This window comes from Clarias gariepinus, chromosome 15, assembly GCF_024256425.1.
Source record: "Clarias gariepinus isolate MV-2021 ecotype Netherlands chromosome 15, CGAR_prim_01v2, whole genome shotgun sequence".
NCBI classification, from domain to species: domain Eukaryota; kingdom Metazoa; phylum Chordata; class Actinopteri; order Siluriformes; family Clariidae; genus Clarias; species Clarias gariepinus.
Window position 1 is genome coordinate 4,271,705 of NC_071114.1, and position 21,494 is coordinate 4,293,198.

A 21,494-nucleotide genomic window follows, 5' to 3' on the forward strand; every position below is an offset into this window, starting at 1 on the left:
GTTTATATTCCAAATCAGGAAAAGCCAGTTCAGAAATGTTTTTTAATCTAAATGTTTTTATCCACATGGATATGAAATTATTCAGTTCACTCTTGTGTAGACAAGTGATTAATATCCTATGGCCAGGTATTAAAAGGTTGTTTTAAGAAAACATTATATTTGATTAGTCATTGTCACTGATGCGTTAAAATCTGTGCCAAACAACATTTCCCAGAATGCAGCAATCGCTCAAACATAGTTGATGAGACCATCAACTTGTTCTAGTTCACCTGATTGTTAATGTAGAGTCAATTGCCTGGGTCACATTACTAATTCTTATTCTCATGTTTGTTTTGGGTCATGTCTGTTGCAGGGACAAACTGACCAAATAATTCTTTTGATTGACTGCCTTTATTAAAGTTTTGGCAATTTGCACTTGTATCCTCACATCCTTTTTTTACAGTCATCCAAACAAATTATAAAATCATAACCATCAACATAAAAACAATAATATTAAAATAAGAGATATAAATCCGATTGCATTATTTTGCATGATTCCACTGGCTCAGTTGACCACATCTGGAATTATATTTATCTATTTACAAAGTGTCCTTTTGTTTATTTGAGTCTCCTTTTGATGACATGCAGCAGCAAAGTGATCAAACTTTCTTCTCATATCTTCTTGAGACTCCTTTTGTGTTCTCATAAACAGGGTTCTCTAAAAAAAAACATTCACACATACATTTCTTTAAATGTCTTTTTATACGGTCAGTTATGCACAGAGGACAAGTAACTTGCTCTGCAAATATGTTTCGCACACATCAGCTTTATAACCACAAGGTGCTCTACAGGATGCTGTTTTATCTGAATTGGACACTTCACCAGAGCCTGAGTCATACCACATACCTCCTACACATGTTAGTGCAGAAAGAAAGAGCACCCCTAGCCTCTAACAGCTGCTGTGCATCAACTCCAAAACAAACAAACAAAGAAAAAATAAAGAAATGGAATTATTATAAACCTATATTATAAGAAAATTTTAATAATTTTTTAATTTTTGATTGTAGTTTCTAGATTGTCATAATTATTTCATTTTCATAAAGTTTAAGGGTGTTACTCACCAGTGTTACACAAATTTTCAGTTTCTTCCTTAGAAACACTTATGGGAGAACATGTGCACACCTGATTATTCATGCAGTTATCCAGTTCATTATGTTGCAGCAACACGATTCATAAAATCATTCAGATACAAGTTAAAAGCTTCAATTGAAATTTCATTATTAAATATCAAAATGGGAAAATGTGATCTCAGTGTCTTTTACAGTATTGAGGAAGGTTTTGGTTTCAGATGCACTGGTTTGAGCTTCAACCCTTGAAAACTGGAAAAACATCATCTAGTCTTTGTCCAGCCTTCAACAATCCAGTTTCAGGCAGTCTGTGGCCACTGTAACCTCAGATTCCTGTTCTCATCTGACAGGTATTTACCCCATGTGCTCATTTCCTGTTGTACATTGTCACAGTTAGATGTGTTGTGCACTCCAAGACGCGTTACTTTTTCCCACAATCATAAAGAATGTTTATTTGATTATCTTATCCTGGCTCTGAGCATAAACCATTCTGGCCATACGTTTCTAAATTTTCTCAACAAGGTCTGTTACATTGACAGAATCGGGAGTATACTTGTTCTTCACACCGTTCTTCACACTGTTTCTAAACACTGAATAACGTGTGTGAAAAACAAGCACATCACAAGACTCAAATGTCAAACTATGCTCAAAGTAGCTAAGATCAGATTTTTTTAATAACTGAAGGGCTCAAAATGTAGTTCTATGATTTCAAGAAGTGCCCTGCTGCGACATAATGGGTAATTGAATATTTGCATAAACAACAGATGTATAAGTGTTCCTTTAAAGTGCCGGGTGAAGGTATAATACATGTATTTTTATCATGCAACATACATTGTATTTTTACTGATTAGCAATAAACAAATAACAGTATGTTAATACACTAAGGATCCTGTGCAAATCTGTAATAAATAAAAATAAAAATAAAATGTAACTGAGCACCTGCAAGTTGGTCTTATCATTCTGTATATTATGGTAAGAATGTTTTCTTTAAGATAAAAAAGCAACTATTTTGTTAACAATATAATAATAAATATTTATTTTTGTTATATAGCTATTTTTATAATGATAATAATTATTATTATTTACAAATATACAGAATAATACATTGTGTACAGGTATTGGTTGTGTATTCATTTAATATCAATTATGTAATGCATTTTTAGAGAAAAAAAAAGTACAACCTCTTTTAAATTTTTAGACATTTATCGGGTGCTAAAACTGAATTATGGCGTTATGCGCAATGTGCAGTATTATGTTTCCTCTAAGTATGTTAGTAGTCACTAAATCATGTGATCGTCAGAGGAGACTGAGTATTCCGGCAAAGGGGTCGCCACAGCGGAATATCCAGTCCGCACTACAACTTGGCACAGGTTTTACGCCGGATGCCCTTCCTGACGCAACCCTCCCATTTTATCCGGGCTTGGGACCGGCACTGCATCCAGTGGTTGGGGGGTTTGGGCACTGGCTGGGAATTGAACCTGGGCCTTCTGCATGGCAGGCGAAACACCTACTGTACCACTGAGCCACCAGGAAAACAATATGTTTAACTACATGAACTGAACAAAATCTTGTTGCAATAATAATGTTTGAATTTTTCTGTATTGCAATTTGATCTGAATCAAAAAAAAAAACTTACAGTATTTACAGTGCTTGAAATGTTTGGCACTGCAATTTATTGTGGTAGTATAATTAAAATAAAAATGTAATTCAAGCTTTTAAATTAATTGCAAAAAATTTACATTATTAAATTGCTGTTCAAAAATATTTTTGAACAGCAATTTGATAATGAACACTTATATATTAAGTGTTAAAAATACCATCTTAAATAATTTTCAATGTCATAAATTCAGGCAGCAAAAATTCAAGGTAGGAAAAAAAAAAACATGCATTAAAATACAGGTAGAGAAAAAGTCAGGTCTTCACATCCGGGATATCACAGGAAGAGTAATGGATTGCTGATTGCTGCGGTCCGTGCCGCAGTGTACTTTAAAGTGTGCTTCCTGCCCCTTGTGCTGTCCCCTTCTCAGGAACTACTTACCGATCGGAGCGCAGCATTTCTAACGAACTCGCTGGGTTGCCAGTTAAACGGAACAAAAGACTTTTCATGCGCTAAAAAAGTCCCTCCGTCGTAATCGCTATGTTCAATGCAAACCCGGCGCTCCTTCACCTTCTTTGATAGTGATGGTCTTCTTCTCCCCTGAGCTCTGTAATATACAGTCACCTCAGTTACAAGGTGGGGTTAATTCCCTCAACAGAAGCAGCAACAAACATGCTGTTACCCTCAGCTGAATTAATATTACGCATAAATAAAGGTAACAATAACAACTTAGTAATAAACAAAAACCTACGGATAGTACAATGTTTAAATAGCATTCTGTTTTTTGAAAAACGTAAAAAGATACTTAATTTAATGCAACGCAAATGCTCTACAACATTTTAGTTTTGGCTATTATTTAAGCATTGAGGGGTTTATTCTGAGGCTTAACTGGCAACCCGTCGAGTTAGTCAGAAGTGCAGCATTTCGAGCTGCAGGTAGTTCCTGAGAAGGGGACTGCACAGGGGCCGAAGGGCACACTTCAAAGTACACTGCGAAACAAACCGCAGCAATCAGCAATCCATTACTCTTCCTGTAATATCCCGGATGTGAAGACCTGATTTTAAATGCTTGAATTACATTTACATTCGAAATATATAACCACAATAAACTGGAGTGAATTTTTTTTTTTTTTTTTAATTTCTGTAAGGATTTTTTTTTTTTTCAATTCAGATCAAATTGTAGATCAAACATTTTTACTGCAACAAGTTTTTGTTTAGTTCATGTAACTCAACATACTATTTTGCACTATTTACATTTAGGCATTTCAATTTAATTTTTCTATTTTATTTGTATAGCGCTTTTAACGATTGTCGCAAAGCAGCAATTTGGCAGACGCTCTTATCAAAAGTTTGAAGTTTCCCCTCATTGGATAGATGCTTACACTGGGTTACTAACTGCCATCAGTCAAACACAATTGGGAAGTTTTTTTTGGCATTAGTCCAAGTATACATGACAGATACGTCATGAGTCGTCGTTTAAAAATTGTAAACGATGACTCAGCTGTACAGACATCTAGATGAAGTTCATTCCCCCAACTAGGTGCCAGAACAGAAAAGACTCTGGATGCATGTCTTCCTCGATCCCTGGGAAATGGGGTGAGGAGGCGAGCAGTGCTGGAGGGAATGTGGTGCGGTGCGTGGTGTGATTAGAGCTGAGAGGAAAGTGGGTGCTGGGCCATTTTTAGCTTTGTAGGCGAGCATCAAGGTTTTGAATTTGATGTGGGCAGCTACAGGAAGCCAGTTCAGGGAGCGGAGGAGTGGGGTGGTGGTGTGGGAGAACTTGGGAAGTTTGAAAACAAGATGTGCAGCTGCATTCTGGATCAGCCGCAGAGGACGAATGGTGGACAGAGGCAGACCTGTCAGAAGTGAGTTGCAGTAGTCCAGTCTTGAAATAACTTGAAGACTTCTATTATACTTTCATAGCTATATATATTTTTTATATTGGACTGTGTATACGTTTTTTTTAGGCCTCTCTGTACTTGTAAGTGTATTTTTATTGCTTTGATATCAATTAGTATAGTCATTTGTAGCCTGATGCGACTAACCTGAGGCACCTGAATGGTTGATTATCGAGACGTGTTGCTAGATAGAAACAAACTTTTAGCTAGTGGTTGGGATTAGTGGCATTAAATTTATTTCAGAGGACCAACTCTCACTTACTCACTCATCATCTACTGTATACCGCTTTATTCTGTATTTTGGGTTGCGGGGGGCCAAGAAGAACCAACACTATAAGAATTATTTAAAACCCAACCCCATCTGTAGTGAGAAATATGTCTGGATAAATCTAGAGACTTAAAAGCAGGTGTACTTAATTTTTCTCATAACTGTATAAATACTCAATGTTTTCTTATTGAAGAATGTCTTCATTCTTAAAAAACACGAGCAGAGGCAGAAATCTCAAATTACTGGTCATCCGAAAGAAAAATTAATTATAAAAAAAAAAAAATTGGAAATAGCACTCAAGCAAAAGTAATGACAATTATATCAATAAAGATGGACTAGTAGGTTATAACCCAATTGCATTATTTATAATTTAGGGCTCTCTTGTCTACCTTTGGGACGAGATTCATATTTATGTGGTTTCAGAGTATCCATTTGTTTATTTGCATATCCTTTTGATGGCATGCTGTGGTGAAGAGATTGAGCTTCTTTCCTGTGTTTCATTTTGGCTTCCATTGTGTTTTCATAAACAGGGGCCTCTAAAAAGAGACACACATTTATTAAATATTATTATCACATACGTCTTTTTACACAGAAATGTACTGAGGTCTGATGATCGAGGACTTGCTCTGTAAATACGCATTGCACACCAGCTTTGTAACCACAAGCAGGCTACAGTATACCTTGTTTCATCTTAATTAGACACGTCACATCTGTGTGTGACTCATTGTGCACACAACCTACACATGTAGATGCTCCAGCTTAACACAAGAAAACACAGACCTGACCTCAAACAGAAAATTTCCTCTGCTTGTGCATGACTCTTTCACATGCAACTTTGGTAACTGAGCATACATTCATGCTTGCCTTCACTATTTTTTTTTTCTGTGGGAACCCATAAACTCTAGAACAAAGGGTTTGCCATTTTGGAAAAGTTTCTATGTGATCCAAGAAGAACCCATTTGGAAAGCAAGAATATGTTCTATACTGGTATTCTGTATGACAAAATTGGCATCAGTGCAGTTTGTCTGTTTGTAACTGGTTTAACATGAAAATAGGATATTAGCACCTTTTCTTCTTCTACATATGACTGTTGTGATGATCCCAGTTGTTATAACCATGGCACAACCCACTGCCAAGGCTACCCAAAGCCACAATGGAAAATCCTTGTGAGTTTCAGAGACTGAAAAAAAGAGAAGAGGAATACTGAATACCCAATAATGTTCCAAAATTATTTATTTCAGAGTCAGTTAGTTCCAACAAGGTTATATAATTTGGACAAAAATCATAAAGTAGTTAGGGTATAAAAATAAAGTGGGTCAAAATTGTTATAAACTGAGAAAAGGATGAGAATACAACAATTTTGGGTGCAACCAGGTAATATTATTACTCCTTATTATCCTGTTTTTTGTTTGCTGTAAATATTCTGGTTACAGAATTAACTTCATAACTCATAGAACCAGTAATAAAGTAATAATAATAATAAAAATAAAAATAAATAATAATAATACAATTATTTCCGTCTTTCGGTACTTTGGGTCTGATGCCAGTAAATCCCAAGAAATTAGAGCAAAGCCTGCTTTAAAACCAAGCAATAGAAACTTAAGTATTTAGTGTGGCTAGTCCATTTTACTGTGATAGTTTTATCACAGTTAAATGGACTAGCCACACTAAATACTTAAGTTTTTATTGCTTGGTTTTACGTTCTATCACCCACAAGTTTTGTCAGCCACAGACGCATGAAGTAAACTTTACTCCCACCACTAAACTTTCTTTCAGACCCCACAAAATTAATTCCAGTAACAGTTACTGTGAAGATTTGTACGTAATTCATCATTATAATTATTATAAGTCTGCACCCCAAAGTCTTAGCCCCACTCACTCACTTAAAAGGCCATTCTCCACAACCGGAACAAAAATACCACAGAAAGATGCAAGAACGAAGAGATAACATCTACGAAAACAGTGCACTGCTGGCCAGATCGATCTGCTTAAAGCTTTCTCATAACCTAGTTTTGTTAACCTGCACTATTTCATGATAAAGAAATTGCAGAACGGTCATTCTAATGCTCAGAATGGCTACTCAATCAGCAATATCATGTGTAATATTGATTAACAATAACATGTGCAATATCAATTAGCAATATCAATTAGCAGTAACATGTGCAATATCAATTAGGTATAACGTGTAATAACAAAACAACAATCTTTTAAAACATCAACTAACAATATCATTTGGCGATGTCATTTAGCAATGTCCTGTGCAATATTTCTCGTCACGGTTGCTATGTGTCTTACAGTATGTCTAATTTGTGCATGAACTACTTTTATAACATCATATAGTCATCATAATAGCCAGTGGGCTAGACACCCAGGCTCTTCAGCAACATGTTATTCTGTAGGCAGCGTTTCCTGTCTGGGAGTTCTGAGCTACTGTTATCTCAGCATTATCATGTATGTTATCCAGGCGTTAAAGTTCTGAACATCTGTTTAGTGGTATAAGTTTTCCCCAACGTGTGTTTGAATCCTACAGCTCTAGATCTGTGGGTGCGTGTGGTGTTTAAAGGATGCATTCCATCAATTGTCAATCAGCGTAAACAAATATATATTTTTTTACTGTCAGGATATTTAGACACATCTTAAGGAATTTATGGCAATAAAGTTAACATATTATTGCAATAAATGTAATATATTATTATTAAATATATAATAAGAAAGTTTGCCAATTATACTTTTTATTCCTATTGACCAGCAATTCTGCTTCTTTGAAATAAATGTCAAAGTAGCAACAATATCGCTACAATTACGGAACTAATGCCTACTCACTAATGACTAAGTTCCATAATTGTATTTCATTTATTAAAATCTTGTAATGGAAAACACCATATATTCATGATATAATTACTTACTAGTTTAGTTATTGTCAAAAAATTATAATTTTATGTACAATACCAGTCAAAAGTTTGGACGAACCTTACAATTTGATGTTTTTTTGTGATTTATTTTTTTCATTCTGGAAAAATACTGGAGATTTCTAAACTATGAAATAACACATATGGCGTTAGGTAATTAAGTAACAACAACATTCAGTTTTTTAAGACATGAAGGTCTGCTGTTCTGGAACAGTTCTTGCAAGAACAGTATTGTGTCGACTGCATTTGTAAACCCATCAAGGTCCATGATGAAACTGTCCCTCATAAAGACCTTCCCAGGAAAGCAAGACCAAAACTTCCCTCTGCTACAGAGGAGAGTATGAGAGTATGCTACTATGTTGTATGTTGTAAAATGTTGTAAATAATTATTAAAATAAAATGAAAAAATCACAATTAAAACTTTAAAGGACAATTATTAAAGGCAAGACGAGTTGAAGCGCAGTGACATGCTAAACCCTGCAACAGAAGATATCACTAAGATAATGTAATAACCTAAAGCTCTGTAACTACCTAAAGTACATGGAATTAGTTTGTGTAGAAAATCTTCCAAATAATGCAGCAAAAACTGACTATAAAAGGCAACATTTTACCACAAGGTGTAGATGAATTTGTTGTACTGATATTCAGAGGACTCTCTGTGGGTGAATCTGCAAAAGAGAAACATGGTAATATGAGATAGGTAGTTAGATATAAGATATAGTGTAGCTAGTGGAAGATGCTGTTGTGTGATATTCATCAAGATCAAATAAATTCTAATTAGATATTTATAGGAATAATGAAAGTGTATGTAACCAATTGTTTCCAAACTTTTTTTTTGTATGTGTTTGAGTTTCTGAACCCCAAGCCTTGACAACCCTACATTTATCATTTAGAACTATGACATATCCATAACCATACACATAAAAAATGTTATACTGTACATAACTCATTTTTGTCTTGTAAATAGTGGATTTAAAAGAACTGAGAAATTTGCCCATTTATGTTAAATGACCAGATTTCCTACTCTATAGTGCAGCATTTGAAAGTATAAAATAAAGACAAAAAAGTGACAATCTTTTTATATGTGGCTTGTCTGAGTGTGACTCCCAGTACAAACGTCTCATCTGAAAGGTAAATTTTGATCTTGCTTTCCTGGTAGTATTGTCTTTATAAGAGCCAGTTTTATCATGGTGCTTGATGAGTTTTGGAAACGCACTTGACAGTACTGTTCTATATATATAGGTGAGCTTCATTGTCTACTTTTTGTATATATATTTTTGTTGTTGTTGGACTTTCGGAGGAGTCGCCACATTAGCCATCCATTACACACAACTTGGCACAGGTCTTATGCCAGATGCCTTTCCTGACACAACATATAAGGTAGCGCAGTGGCTCAGTGCTTAACACCGTTGCCTTGTACCTCCAGGGTGCGGGTTCGTTTCCCGGCCTGACTCGATTCATCTGTGTGCTTGGAGTTTGCATGTTCTCCCTGTGCTTGGTGGATTTCCCTCCAAAGACATGCAGATGAGGCTAACTGCTGCTCCCATATTGCACATGTAATTTTAATAAATTAATTTTGTTTGTTTATGGTGTTAATTTGGTTTGTCTTAGCTAGTAAGGTGTCTTAGTCTTAATTTATGTAATCTGTAGCCCTTTAATCCTAGAGGAAAATTTTTATGTTTCACTATGTACTGAACTGTATATATTGTAGTTGAAATCACAATAAAAGCCTCCTTGACTTTTAACTTGACACACACACACACACACACACACACACACATATATAGTACTTACAAATAAACAGGTTACATCCATTGCTGCTTTTTTTGATCAGTAGAGGAATATCCAGTGTGACCTCACAAAAATACAATCCACTGTCACTGACAGTAACATTTCTAATAATTAAATTTGAAGCATTCCTTCCTTTTTCTTTAAGGTAACGACTCGAGCCATTCATTGAGATGAATTTAATCATATGGTCAGTAGAAATGTTGTTATAATACCAGTTCACTTTGGGCCCCATTAAAACATCTGAAGGAAAAGAGCACTCGATGGTTGTGTCTGATCCTACACATGCGCTAACCATGCTTGGTACCTTAGGTTCAATAAGTATTTCCTGAATGCTGGTGTTAATTATTGCTCCCACTGTAAAGAAAAACAAAACACAAGAAATTACAGTTATTATGGTTTAGGGAATAAAATTTACAAAAACAAACAACCAACCAAAGCAGAATAAACGTGTAGTCGAAATAGATAAATAAATACGGCTGTGATGTAACATGATAAATATTTATGATATGAAATGAACTAAATAAAAAAAAATATATAAATAATTTTTCATTTAAAAAATGAAAGGATTTTAACATTAAACTCTAATCAGTACTATAAGTATAACAGCTTGAAATAAAATAAATAAATAAATATTGAGTTATATACGTCACATTTAGTAGTTTCTTTTCTAGTGTGTTTAAACCTAATATTTTATCAATAGTTTCTTTGTTTAAACAGTGCCTAGGGAAATAATTTGCTTCAAAAATTTATAATAAAAAAATTACTGAATTAAAATGTTTACGCTTTACCTAACAAATATTACAAAATTTTAATCTGCGAAATACAGATCATGTTGATTGATAAAGGGAAAGCATACAGGATTCCCAAGGAAAACACAAATCCTCTAAGACTTTCGAAGAATAAGGTAAACTTTAGAAACCTATTAATTATTTAACATTTGCCTATAGAACAATAAATAGTTAAAAAAAATTAAAAATTGAAATTTGCATTTTTTTATTTGTTTGCTGTCTTTCAGCTATAAAAGTGAGAACGTGAGTAAACATAATTGTGAGTTGGGGTTTGAAAGCCATAAAAATAAAGCAATGCTAAGTTTACGTGAATGGTTAAAGAGTACGAACAAATAACCAATAAATATACACTCAGTAACCACCCAACAAAACATATATAACCTAGAAATTTAACTTTTTGCCTTTTGCATGATGGATTTAGTTGCAAGTTACCGAAGCCACTTAAAAAAACATTGTAAAAAATATATATATTATATCAGTATGAACATAAAATTTCTGACCTGTGAGCAATAGCATAAAATTCATGATAAATAAGTAGTCCACTCTTCTTGTTAAAAGTAGTTTACCCAAAATGTCAGATCTCTTTTACAGGAGCAAAGTAAAGTACAGGGGAGATGTTTTGTGCGTCAAAGGAGTTGCACCCCTACAGGACTGAAAAACCTGCTGTAATAAATGTATGTGAAAGTTTTGTGTTACACACTAGTTTTTGATGTCAAAGCGGTGTAAGGCTGAGGGTTGAGTTATATCGCTCATGTGAAAGCCTGCTGAAAATTTAAAACGAGAAAGGATGTGAGGAGGAAGTCAGTGCACTGAGAAACCACTCAAACCACCAGCACAACTATGAATCAGGCATGAAAACAGAAAAGGAAAAAGTGTGAAAGAAAAACACGTGGAAAAAGGTCCACAGGGTTTATTAGTGTGTTTAATATATAACTTAAATAGAGTTGACACTACGATATGGTAATAAAATAGAACTACAGAACTTGTTTAAGTCAGCACAATGAAAAGCACAATGTCAAAACAGGTCAACCACATAAACACCAAGCAAGAACCAAAAACTATGTAACATTTGCATGTTGTTGAATGTGAAACTCAGATGCACATGTCATTTATCAAAAGAAAAAAAAAATGTAATTTCATCTTAAAACGCGTGTCTTAAACTCACGCAATTCAATCATATATGGGTTAATATCACTATAGTGCGTTATGTCATCAAAATACTATAGTTATCATGAAGGTTGCAAAATAATGAATTTTTTTCCCTCATTTTATGCCACTTTACTCAGTTTAGTGAGTGTTTAATTTTTTTTTAATAGTGTAAGACACGCATGTCGGAGCAAATGAGAATCATGAGGTCAAAGGAACTGCCTGAATAAGTCAGAAACAGATCTGCCCACGGTTACAAAAAAATTCTGCTGCACTTAAAGGTTCCTAAGAGCACAGTAGCCTCAACAATCCTTAAATGGAAGACGTTTGGGACGACCAGAACCCTTCCTAGAGCTGGCCGTCCGGCAAAACTGAGCTATCGGGGGAGGAGAAGAGCCTTGGTAAGAGAGGTGAAGAAGAACCCAAAGATCACTGTGGCTGAGCTCCAGAGATGCAGTTGGGAGATGGGAAAAAGTTGTAGAAAGTCAACCATCACTGCAGCCCTCCACCAGTCAGGGCTTTATGGCAGAGTGGCCCGACGGAAGCCTCTCCACAGTGCACAATAAAAACACCTGAAGGACTCCAAGATCGTGGGAAATAAGATTTTCTGATCTGATGAGAACAAGATAGAAGTTTTTAGCCTTAATTCTAAGCAGTATGTGTGGAGAAAACCAGGCACTGCTCATCACCTGTCCTGTACAGTCCCAACAGTGAAGCTTGGTGGTGGCTGCATCATGCTGTGGGGGTGTTTTTCAGCTGCAGGGACAGAACGACTGGTTGCAATCAGGGGGAAAGATGAATGCGGCCAAGTACAGGGATATCCTGTACGAAAACCTTCTCCAGGGTGCTCAGGACCTCAGACTGGGCCAATGGTTTATCTTCCAACAAGACAATGACCCAAAGCACACAGCTACAGTAGAAGGAGTGGCTTCACAACAACTCTGTGGCTGTTCTTGAATGGCCCAGCCAGAGTCCTGACCCAAACCCAATTGAACATCTCTGGAGAGACCTAAAAATGGCTGTCCACCAACATTTACCATCAAACCTGAGAGAACTGGAGAGGATCTGCAAGAAGGAATGGCAGAGGATCCCCAAATCCAGGTGTAAAAAACTTGTTGCATCTTTCCCAAAAAGACTCATGGCTGTATTAGATATACATTTACTTCAAGTGTTTTTCACACAACTGCTTTTGGTGTGTGTAGTGACATGATTGTGTAACGCAGATCGGTTAGCTTGCTAGCTAACATGGCGGAGCTCGAGCCTTTGTAACGTAAACAAGTGACGCGAGTTTTGTTGTTTTGGGTGGTGATGAGATTTTATTAAAAGAACATATTTAGGATAAAATAACATTTTTGGGAAGATGTTAAATATTTTTAACTATAAAAAGCCATTCATTGTGACACAGTTTGATTAACATTTGTATATTTGTGACGCGAGCTTTTTTTAATCGGATGAGGTTTGAGTCGCTGTAGTGATTCAGCAAAAAATAAGGTTGGGTAAGAGTTTTTAAGGCTATCTATGAAGTCAGAATTTTTTTTTGCTGTTTCCTCATAGTCTTATGTTTAAGCCATTAGTTTTCCATTACTGTTACGCCAACAGTTAGTTTACGCTACTATAGTTCTTATATTATCGTTTACGCCTACACACTAGACAGGTCCTTTCCTGCTTGTAAAAACTCCTGTCCAATGACTCAACATATCGACGCCTGACTGCTCTTACCGTGATTGGTCAGCTGGTGTTGCCTAAATCTCTACACCAGCAGCTCTGAAACAACCTTTTGGGGTGAGGAAACAACCTAAAACTTAAAGCCGTCCTGTGAAACATTGAAGCCTTTAAGCCATTTCACAATGTTAAATGTAACTGTAATAAGTTTTATATATGCTCACAATGTGCTGTTTCTTGATTTCACCAAGTTGCTAAAGAAAAACGACATGGGCACTACATTTAGAAACACTTCCTGTCAGTCCTGTGTAAATCTATAATTTTGCAAGTTTTCGGGAAAGAGTTTTCACAAAATGTCGCCATTTTGCAGTGTGCTTGAGCTTAAGAGATGTGAAGGGGTTAGCAGGTGATGAACCACCCTGAAATTTTAAGTAAGATGGTGCCATTTTGTCCCAAGGATGTTTAACAGTGTTACATAAAACTGTGATAAGTAAAAATACAAACCAATAAATGTGCTGTTTATTAATGCCACCAAGTCACTGATGTATTTTCTTAGAATAAAGAAAACAGTAAAGAAAAAAAAATCAGGCTTGAAGTCAAGTTGTCTGGTGTTCAATCCTATAGAATGGTGCTATCCATAAAACTGAAACACAGACTTGAATGTTGTGACCCTTCCTCTTTATTTTTATTTATTTATTTTTCTTGTCACCTGATTAATATTGAATTTGATCTAAAGCCCAACACAAACAGTCCTTACACACAATGTAGTTTGGTAGAAAATGTAATTTCCTTATCTGAATGCAGTGAGGTCTTGAGGGGGGCCAAGTCTGACATCCGAAAGTAGTTCCACATCATTTTTTTCTGTTCCCTGTTTTGTGATCTTCACTAAACCCACAGTTTCACTTCAGGTTTTGGTGGGAGGAGGACTTGGAAATGCCAGACTTTCTGCTATGTGATTATGAATGTGTCAAGGATTGTGTCTAATGCAACACTGTTGCATGCAGGCTTCTGTGTGTTCTCTTGTGCTTAACTTGATCGCCTTTGAGGGTGTTTCTTGATATGATGCATGTGAAAAGAGTGACACCAGGTTCGCAGGTTCTACTCTTCCTGTAGTTGTGGTATGCAGCAGAGCATGGCTGATGGTACAAAATAATCTGTGGTTTCTTTTATTTTTAATAAATTTGTGTGTCAGAAATTGATGTCCACCTTGTCATTATTATGGGAATTACTACTTTGAGGAACTGGTTAAACAGTGACATCACTTCCATTATTTTGTCTTTCATCAATTGAGGTTCTAACAACGTTAGAGGTAAGTACATTAAGTTCTAAGCACACACACACACACACACACACACACACACACTATCAGCAGAGGATGTGGCCTAAGACACCATTTATCACCCATCTACGATGTCATCCTTTCATCACTCGAAAGGCAGTTTCACAGTCCTTCATACCTTGACTCAGGTAAACACTTAGATGAAACTTTTTCTTATTTTCGCTCTCTAGTTCCTTAGCATTAAAGGGCAATGTATCAGAATACATTTATCACATAATTACAGGAGGGTTTATAACCCCCACATGTTCTAACAGCTTGCAAAAAAGACAGCACATAAAAGAAATAGTGCTGATATTGCGGATACTGATCAGGAGAACCGCACAGACTCACCACAGTACATGACTTACTGAATTGCTTGAGCATATGATTGGCCTGTGGGGGAAACTGCTGAGCTAGTAAGGTCTTACCTCAGTCATAGGATGTTCTCGGCTAACATCAGGTACTTAATTCACTGGTTTCTGTGGGCCTCATTTATTAAGTGAAATTTAGTATAGTAAAACTTTCATCCAAATTTACAAACCTTCTTAGAAATGTCGATTCTCCTGAACTCATGGGTGCATGTATCATGTGTATAATATGTTAATATGATAATATATTATCATAAAAACATAAAAACATAAACATGCAACATGGATGACATTTAAACCCCTTTAAAGGATGTTTTCAAGCACCTCACACAGGTAAACTGCTATTGTTCAGTATGTTTAGGCACTCTCAGCACCTGGCGCTCAGGCATTTTTGATGCACACATGCACCTTTCTTGATGCCAGATGAAAAGCAGAAGGGCATTTGTCATAGAAATGTGATTTCGGGTTGCAGCACACTAGTGACAATGGAATTTTAAACATACCAGATTGGTTATTTATGAACTCAGAGAGTTGGCCATTCATACTCAGAGAGTTTAACTGTGTAAGACAGAGGAGCCCCTTAAAGCACACCTGAATATAATTTAAGGTACCATTTTTACAACAACAACAACAACAAAACCATTTCACATATTCACTTTAACAGCAATTAAATGGTAAGTCATTAAAGAGAGGTAAGACTGAAAAAAAAAATACAATAACTATAGAATCAATTTCAGCTGGTCTTGTGTACAGGAAACACACTTTCAAAAGCAGGTCACCCACATAAAGACCAAATAAGAAACAAAACTACACAGCCCCCGCTGCGGAATATAAGACTCAGAGGCACAGACACTACTGAACCACATGAACGTAACAGAACACAATACAGAACAGAAGACTGCTATTAAACATAGTTTTTGCATTGCTGCAAAATTGTTCCCAGCAGTTAAGCAAAAAGACGTTTAGACTATGTTTCGTTTGACCTTAAATGTAATGCAATCAAAAGATCAGTACTGGTTAACTCAAATATAGGTGCAGGTGTACAGTATGCCCCGTTCAGAAAGTGAGATCAAAAGGAATGCAGGAAATAAAAGATCAGAATTTTAGCTTTCCTTTTCTGACATTTACTTAGGTTTAGATCATGGGATCTTTGTCAGACAGGTTTTTTTTTTTAAATATGAGCAAAAGTATCGGAACAGACAGTCTTAAAGCAAATTAAGGTAAGTAATAATCTTTGCTTGCATATCCCTTGCTTGGAATAGCTGCATCATTGCAACCAACTGACAGCAATATACTGTTGGGTTTGACTTTTCGTGATGCTTGTCCAGGCATGCTGTTTTGTTGTTTTTTGGATTTGTGCTTTTAGTCTCAGTTTCAGGAGATTAAATTCTGACCCCCCCAATTCATTAAGCTGAGTTACATCACCAATAAAGATGATAAAGCCAGTGTGCGTGTTTGTTTGGGATCATAAACAGATCCTTACTTTTTTTTATATTTTGGCCTTTTCATCACTTTAGTAGAAGATAATCTACATTAAAAAAAAATTCCGGCATATTATTGTGTTTCTTATTCTTTCTGATTCATACTCAACATATCTCTGCTTTGTTTTGGACTATGGTTTTGCTTATTTTAATTTTAAATAGCTTATTTTATGCAGTTTTGTTGCACTTTTGTAAATCGCTCTGAATAATCTGCCAATTTCCTAAATGTAATTTTAATGTAATTTTAAGTAAAAGTTAACAGTCAAAAAACATTTATGCAATAATTGAACATCAGTTAGTCTGAGCTTTAGCATTATACATACAGACCTTGGCTAAACTGACATCAAAAGGCAGTGAGAGCAAAAGGATGAGAAGAGGTAGAGGGAGAAAGAGACAAGTCAAGACAAGAGGACAACGACCACAAAAAAACACGGGTACCAGCCAATAGATGAAAACATATTCCACATTATGTTATGGCCACTTCGGCAACAGGTATGTCTTCAGCTTTTTACAGTAGACTGTTGAACCTACTGTAGGTAAATGTTTTACATCTTTTAGCATCACAGTATTTTAGAATGTAGTTCTATAATGTTAGATTTATGGTCCTCAGTAAGAAAGGGTAGCAATGTGAAACACACGAAATACCTTTTTAATGTTTCTTTGTGAACACAGCATGACAGATGTTGTTTTTTTGATTGCTCTCATTAAGAACTTGCCACAGCAGACCAAACGATCAGCACATTTCACTCCGCACAGGTTTTACACTGGATTTCCTGCCTGATGAAACCCTACCTTTTTTTTTTAAATCTGAGCTTGGGATTGGCACTGAGGATGCCAGTCCAGGATTCTGCATCTTGAGTCTGGATGAAAATCCACCCACATGAGCTACTAGAGCAGGTCTCTCAGATCACACAACATTCCGTGTCATCACTTCTCTCAAAATATTGACATTGAGACATGTCTATGGTCAATGAAGCAGCTCTACACGATTAGATTTCAAATGACTTTTACTAAGTGCAAGTGTTTCTGTACCGTCCTGCAATATAGTAATGGCAGAAGATTGTGTGCTGTTGGTACTACATGGGCTCTGTCCACATTACTGCCTAAAGTGACACGAATTCAATTTTTGTACCCTAGTGTGACACAGACTTGATTTTTCTATGGCTGTCTAAACAAAAAAAAATCTGATGTTCTTAGATTGAATCTGAGTAATTTATGTATGTAGTCCTATAGAGTTTACTATCTCTGATACATGGTCATGTGACTTGACTGAGACTGGACAGATTGGAATTCTTGCAATTGTTTGAATCTAAACAATTGTAGAGCACTCACGCTGGATATTCTTGATGTTCTCGATGTTCTTGGTGATGAGTGAGTGTAAGATGTCCTGTGCGATCCTCTCATTCTGGGCTTTAAGCTCATTTATTTTCCTTTCCTTGGACTGCTGAGGTTATGCTTCTTCAAAAGTGGCTGTGTTTAGGTTCACAACTGCATTTAATGTTTCCACTTTTGACAATCGCTACATACAGCAAATGAGACTCCTGGGTCTCGTAGAGAATAAATGCATGTTTCCCACCAATTCATCTCAGAAAATGGATGTGATTGTTAGTGTGTTTGGTGTTTTATGTGTTAGCTATGTTGCATGGAACTCTGTTGTTTGTTTTGTGGATTTGTCCATTTCTAGTTTTTAAAAACCAAAACAAATAAGCATTTTAATAAATTTGACACGTTTACATCTTTGAGACACTGAAAGAAAAAGAAATAAGCTATAGTAATTAAAGTACAGTTCTGTGTATTAACCAAAATGAGCTGCAAATAAAAATCGAATAGAAACATCATATGCATTTAAATATTTAATTTAAATTACATTATTGTTTGATATACCTTATATGTGTGACAGTTCACATCAGTGCATGCTCCTTATGAAAATCATGTGATTGAGCGAGTCTGAACTTAACGAAAATGCCATAAGTACAGTGCAAATGGCACCCAACAAGACAGTCAACCAAAACCATGAGACAAAAGACAAATTTTTTTTAATTCCTTGAAACAGGAACAAACCACATCTTAATATTCTTATCATTCTGTAAAAGAAAATACAGTGTTCTAATGCTTACAGATGAAAAAAGACAATAGCAAAAAAAGTTGTAAGGCACATGGAGGACACACAAAATCCTTTGCAAAACCTGATCCTAATACAAATAAAATAGTTCTCTTAATCTTAGAACAATTCCGTTTTAATAACAAAAACTACAAAAACATATCTACACCGTAGATTATTTTGTACAGTATCTCTGCAATTAAAGCACATTAAAGGTGATATTATAAGATCTGACCAACATGTACCCTGATATGCACAAGACCTCGATTAGAGGAACTGAATTACAGAAACACAACGCAACAATAAACAGTATAAAAATAAAATAGTTCTCATCACAATAGAACAAAATAAATAGGAACTGTTGGAAATAGAAAGGCTCTCTGATTCTCAGACACGGGACTATAACTCGTCTTTCTGGTTGATGTCATCCGAGTGGTGCTCAAGCTCTTGGATCACTTCATCAGCCTGTAGTCTCTCCTAAAGAAAAATTAGAAAACATATTAAAAAGGTCAGAACGTTCAGTTAACTACAGTATGATTTGTTGGCCTCAATCTGTAGTATTGGGATGTAGTATCTAGATATATTTCTTCTCCTTCCTTTGCTTCAGTGTGATATACAGTACAGTATAATACAGTGTACTGTAAATAACATAAAAGAAAGCATGAGGTCTTTGTCCTTTGTCATAGCCCACCACTGGTGTCCGGACAGTGTAAAGAAAGTGTAAAACCTTGAGAAGACCTAAACAGACATGAAGAGAGTCATGCAAGTCCATACAGACATTAACTGACAGAAAGCATTTTTGTTTGTTAGATTTTTGATGATTTACCGGGTGATAATAACAAATAATTAAAAAAGTTTAGAAGGCATCAGTTTTTTTTATAAACACTATTAAAATGTAACCTTTATGTTTATGTAACCTTTACCTTTGTCTTGTGGATGGTGCACAAGGTTCCAACTAAGAATTCCAAGCTAAATGACCGTTCTATTGCACTTTTCCCTGACATTAGGAAAGTTGGCGCAAATGTTATTAAGACTACACTCACCCTACCAGCCTAAAGTGATTCAATTTAGATTTTTCTTTATCTCTATTATTGTTTTTTTGGTGTCTGCCTGTACAACTCTGATCGGATATACATTACACCGACAAAAGTATTCGCCCAAACCTGTTAATTATTGAATTCTGATGTTTCAATCAGGCCCCTTATCCCCAATGAAGGACAATCTTAATACTTCAGCATACAGAGACATCGCTAATAATGTTAATAATGACTTCCAACTTGTGGCAACAGTTTGGGGAAGGCCCTTTTCTATTCCAACATGACTGAGCCCCAGTGCACAAAGCAAGGACTACTGTATAAAGACATGGTTTGATGAGTTCGGTGTAGAAGAACTTGACCTGCCCTAACACAGAGCCCTGACCTCAACCTTATCCAGCACCTTTGGGATGAACTGGAACAAAAATTGTGAGCCAGGCCTTCTTGTCCAACATAAAGAAGGGCCTCATGACCTCAGCGTTTATGACCTCATAAACGCTCTACATAATGAAAGGGCACGAATTCTCGCAGAAACACTCCAACATCCAAAATCGCCTCATGTTTGAGTGCATGACAGATTTTAACTCAGATCGCATGAGCACAAACATACATTATATCTTAGAGTCTGATGAAAGTCACATAATTATAAATGTGAACCGTCATCACATGACAAAAAATCGGAAGTGAGCAATGTGGCCTGTGATGTGGCCTTCTCATTCTTCTCAACTTCTCATTTGACATGTTTTTACATGCTATTACATTTCACTTATCTGACTGATCGTCCACTCACATTACCCCAGAACTCGTAACAAATACAAAAATCTAACGTGGTGACAAATAATGTGAAGGCAATACTCACTAGCTCTCTGTAGAGGGGATCCAGTGTGAACCAATGTGCCAACGCGCAACGCTGCCCTCTTGTGACTGCACGCACACCATGTGGGTTCTCACCCCCTGAGGAGAAACCTACCATCCGCCCACACCTCGGCTTCACTGACGCCTGAAACAGAAAATATTATTACAGACAGAAAAAAAAATTCCTTATGAAAACCAAGTAAGGGTTTCATAACTTTCATACCGTGATGGTTTTGGCATCCTTTTTAGTAAATATGAACTCTCCACCTTCAAAATCCCCATTGAGGTAAAGAAGGGCACTGCAGGAGACAAAGAATTTCTCTTGAGTTTGAAGATCTTTAGAAATAATGAAACTTTACAGATTAGTGATGAAACTTTTTTTTTTTTTTTTACGTGTTTAGTCATGTTGATTTTAACTGGCTCTTGCTAGATATTATTAAGAAATTTAATGAAGCAAATCAGTTCTAACCTGTAGTCTCTGTGTGTGTAAGCAGGAGGCTCTTTCCAGCATTCATTGGCTTCAGGGTCCAGAAGACAGTTATCAGCATGGATCGGGTGGCTAAGGTCATTCCTGTGATCCTGCTGATCTAATGTGGAACAAACCAGTTAACCTTCAGTAATAGTCAATGTTCTAGTAAAATTATGCATAAGATTAGTCACGATTTATGTTAATATTTAAGTTCTAACTCATCTTCTACCTACTGTAACTCATCCCCCTCCAGTTCCACCCTAGAATGAGTGGCCAGAAATGTTCCTGAGAAATGCTGCAATCCATTGTACTCTACTCTCGGTTCCAATCTTAAACGCAGTTCAAAGTACAAGGGGAAAAAAAACCCTGAATGCCTAAAGGAAGGACACGCCAGTATGGCAAGTCTCTGAAATTTCTAAACATACAAAGAAGATTGATGGTACATTGCTTTGGGCTAAGGTGATTAGCACTCGCACCTCCAGGGTTGGTGGTTTAAATCATGGTTTAAGTCATGACACGTGTGGAGTGCTTGGTGGTTTTCCTCCTGGTACTCTAGTTTCCTCCCACAGTCCAAAGACATGTTATATGCTGCATGGAATTTACTAATTGCCCATAGTGTAAGATAAAGTGTGTCTGCTTGTACAACTCATCCAACATGTTCTCCTTCTTACAGCATGGATTTGTTATGGATGGATTAAATCGAT

At 36.2% G+C, this 21,494-nt stretch overlaps 2 protein-coding genes across 2 annotated transcripts in view; both read right to left on the bottom strand.

Moving 5' to 3' along the window:
- Positions 1-427: 427 nt before the first annotated feature.
- LOC128543134 (uncharacterized) lies at positions 428-11,046 on the bottom strand. The gene is made up of 6 exons (XM_053513477.1): positions 10,857-11,046; positions 9,572-9,922; positions 8,389-8,445; positions 5,935-6,048; positions 5,258-5,404; positions 428-697 (listed from the first exon to the last, which is right to left on the bottom strand). The coding sequence occupies exons 1-6, from the start codon at positions 10,879-10,881 to the stop codon at positions 639-641; spliced, it is 753 nt and encodes a 250-aa protein (XP_053369452.1). The 5' UTR covers positions 10,882-11,046; the 3' UTR covers positions 428-638.
- Positions 11,047-18,171: 7,125 nt separating this feature from the next.
- The window catches only part of p3h2 (prolyl 3-hydroxylase 2), a 35,028-nt gene continuing 31,705 nt past the window's right edge, over positions 18,172-21,494 (bottom strand). The window contains exons 12-15 of the mRNA XM_053512491.1: positions 20,791-20,908; positions 20,545-20,620; positions 20,326-20,466; positions 18,172-18,909 (exon numbers count right to left, since the gene is read on the bottom strand). Coding sequence (XP_053368466.1) covers positions 18,832-18,909; positions 20,326-20,466; positions 20,545-20,620; positions 20,791-20,908 — 413 coding nt within the window. The 3' untranslated portion in view covers positions 18,172-18,831. The remainder of the gene's footprint in view (positions 18,910-20,325; positions 20,467-20,544; positions 20,621-20,790; positions 20,909-21,494) is intronic.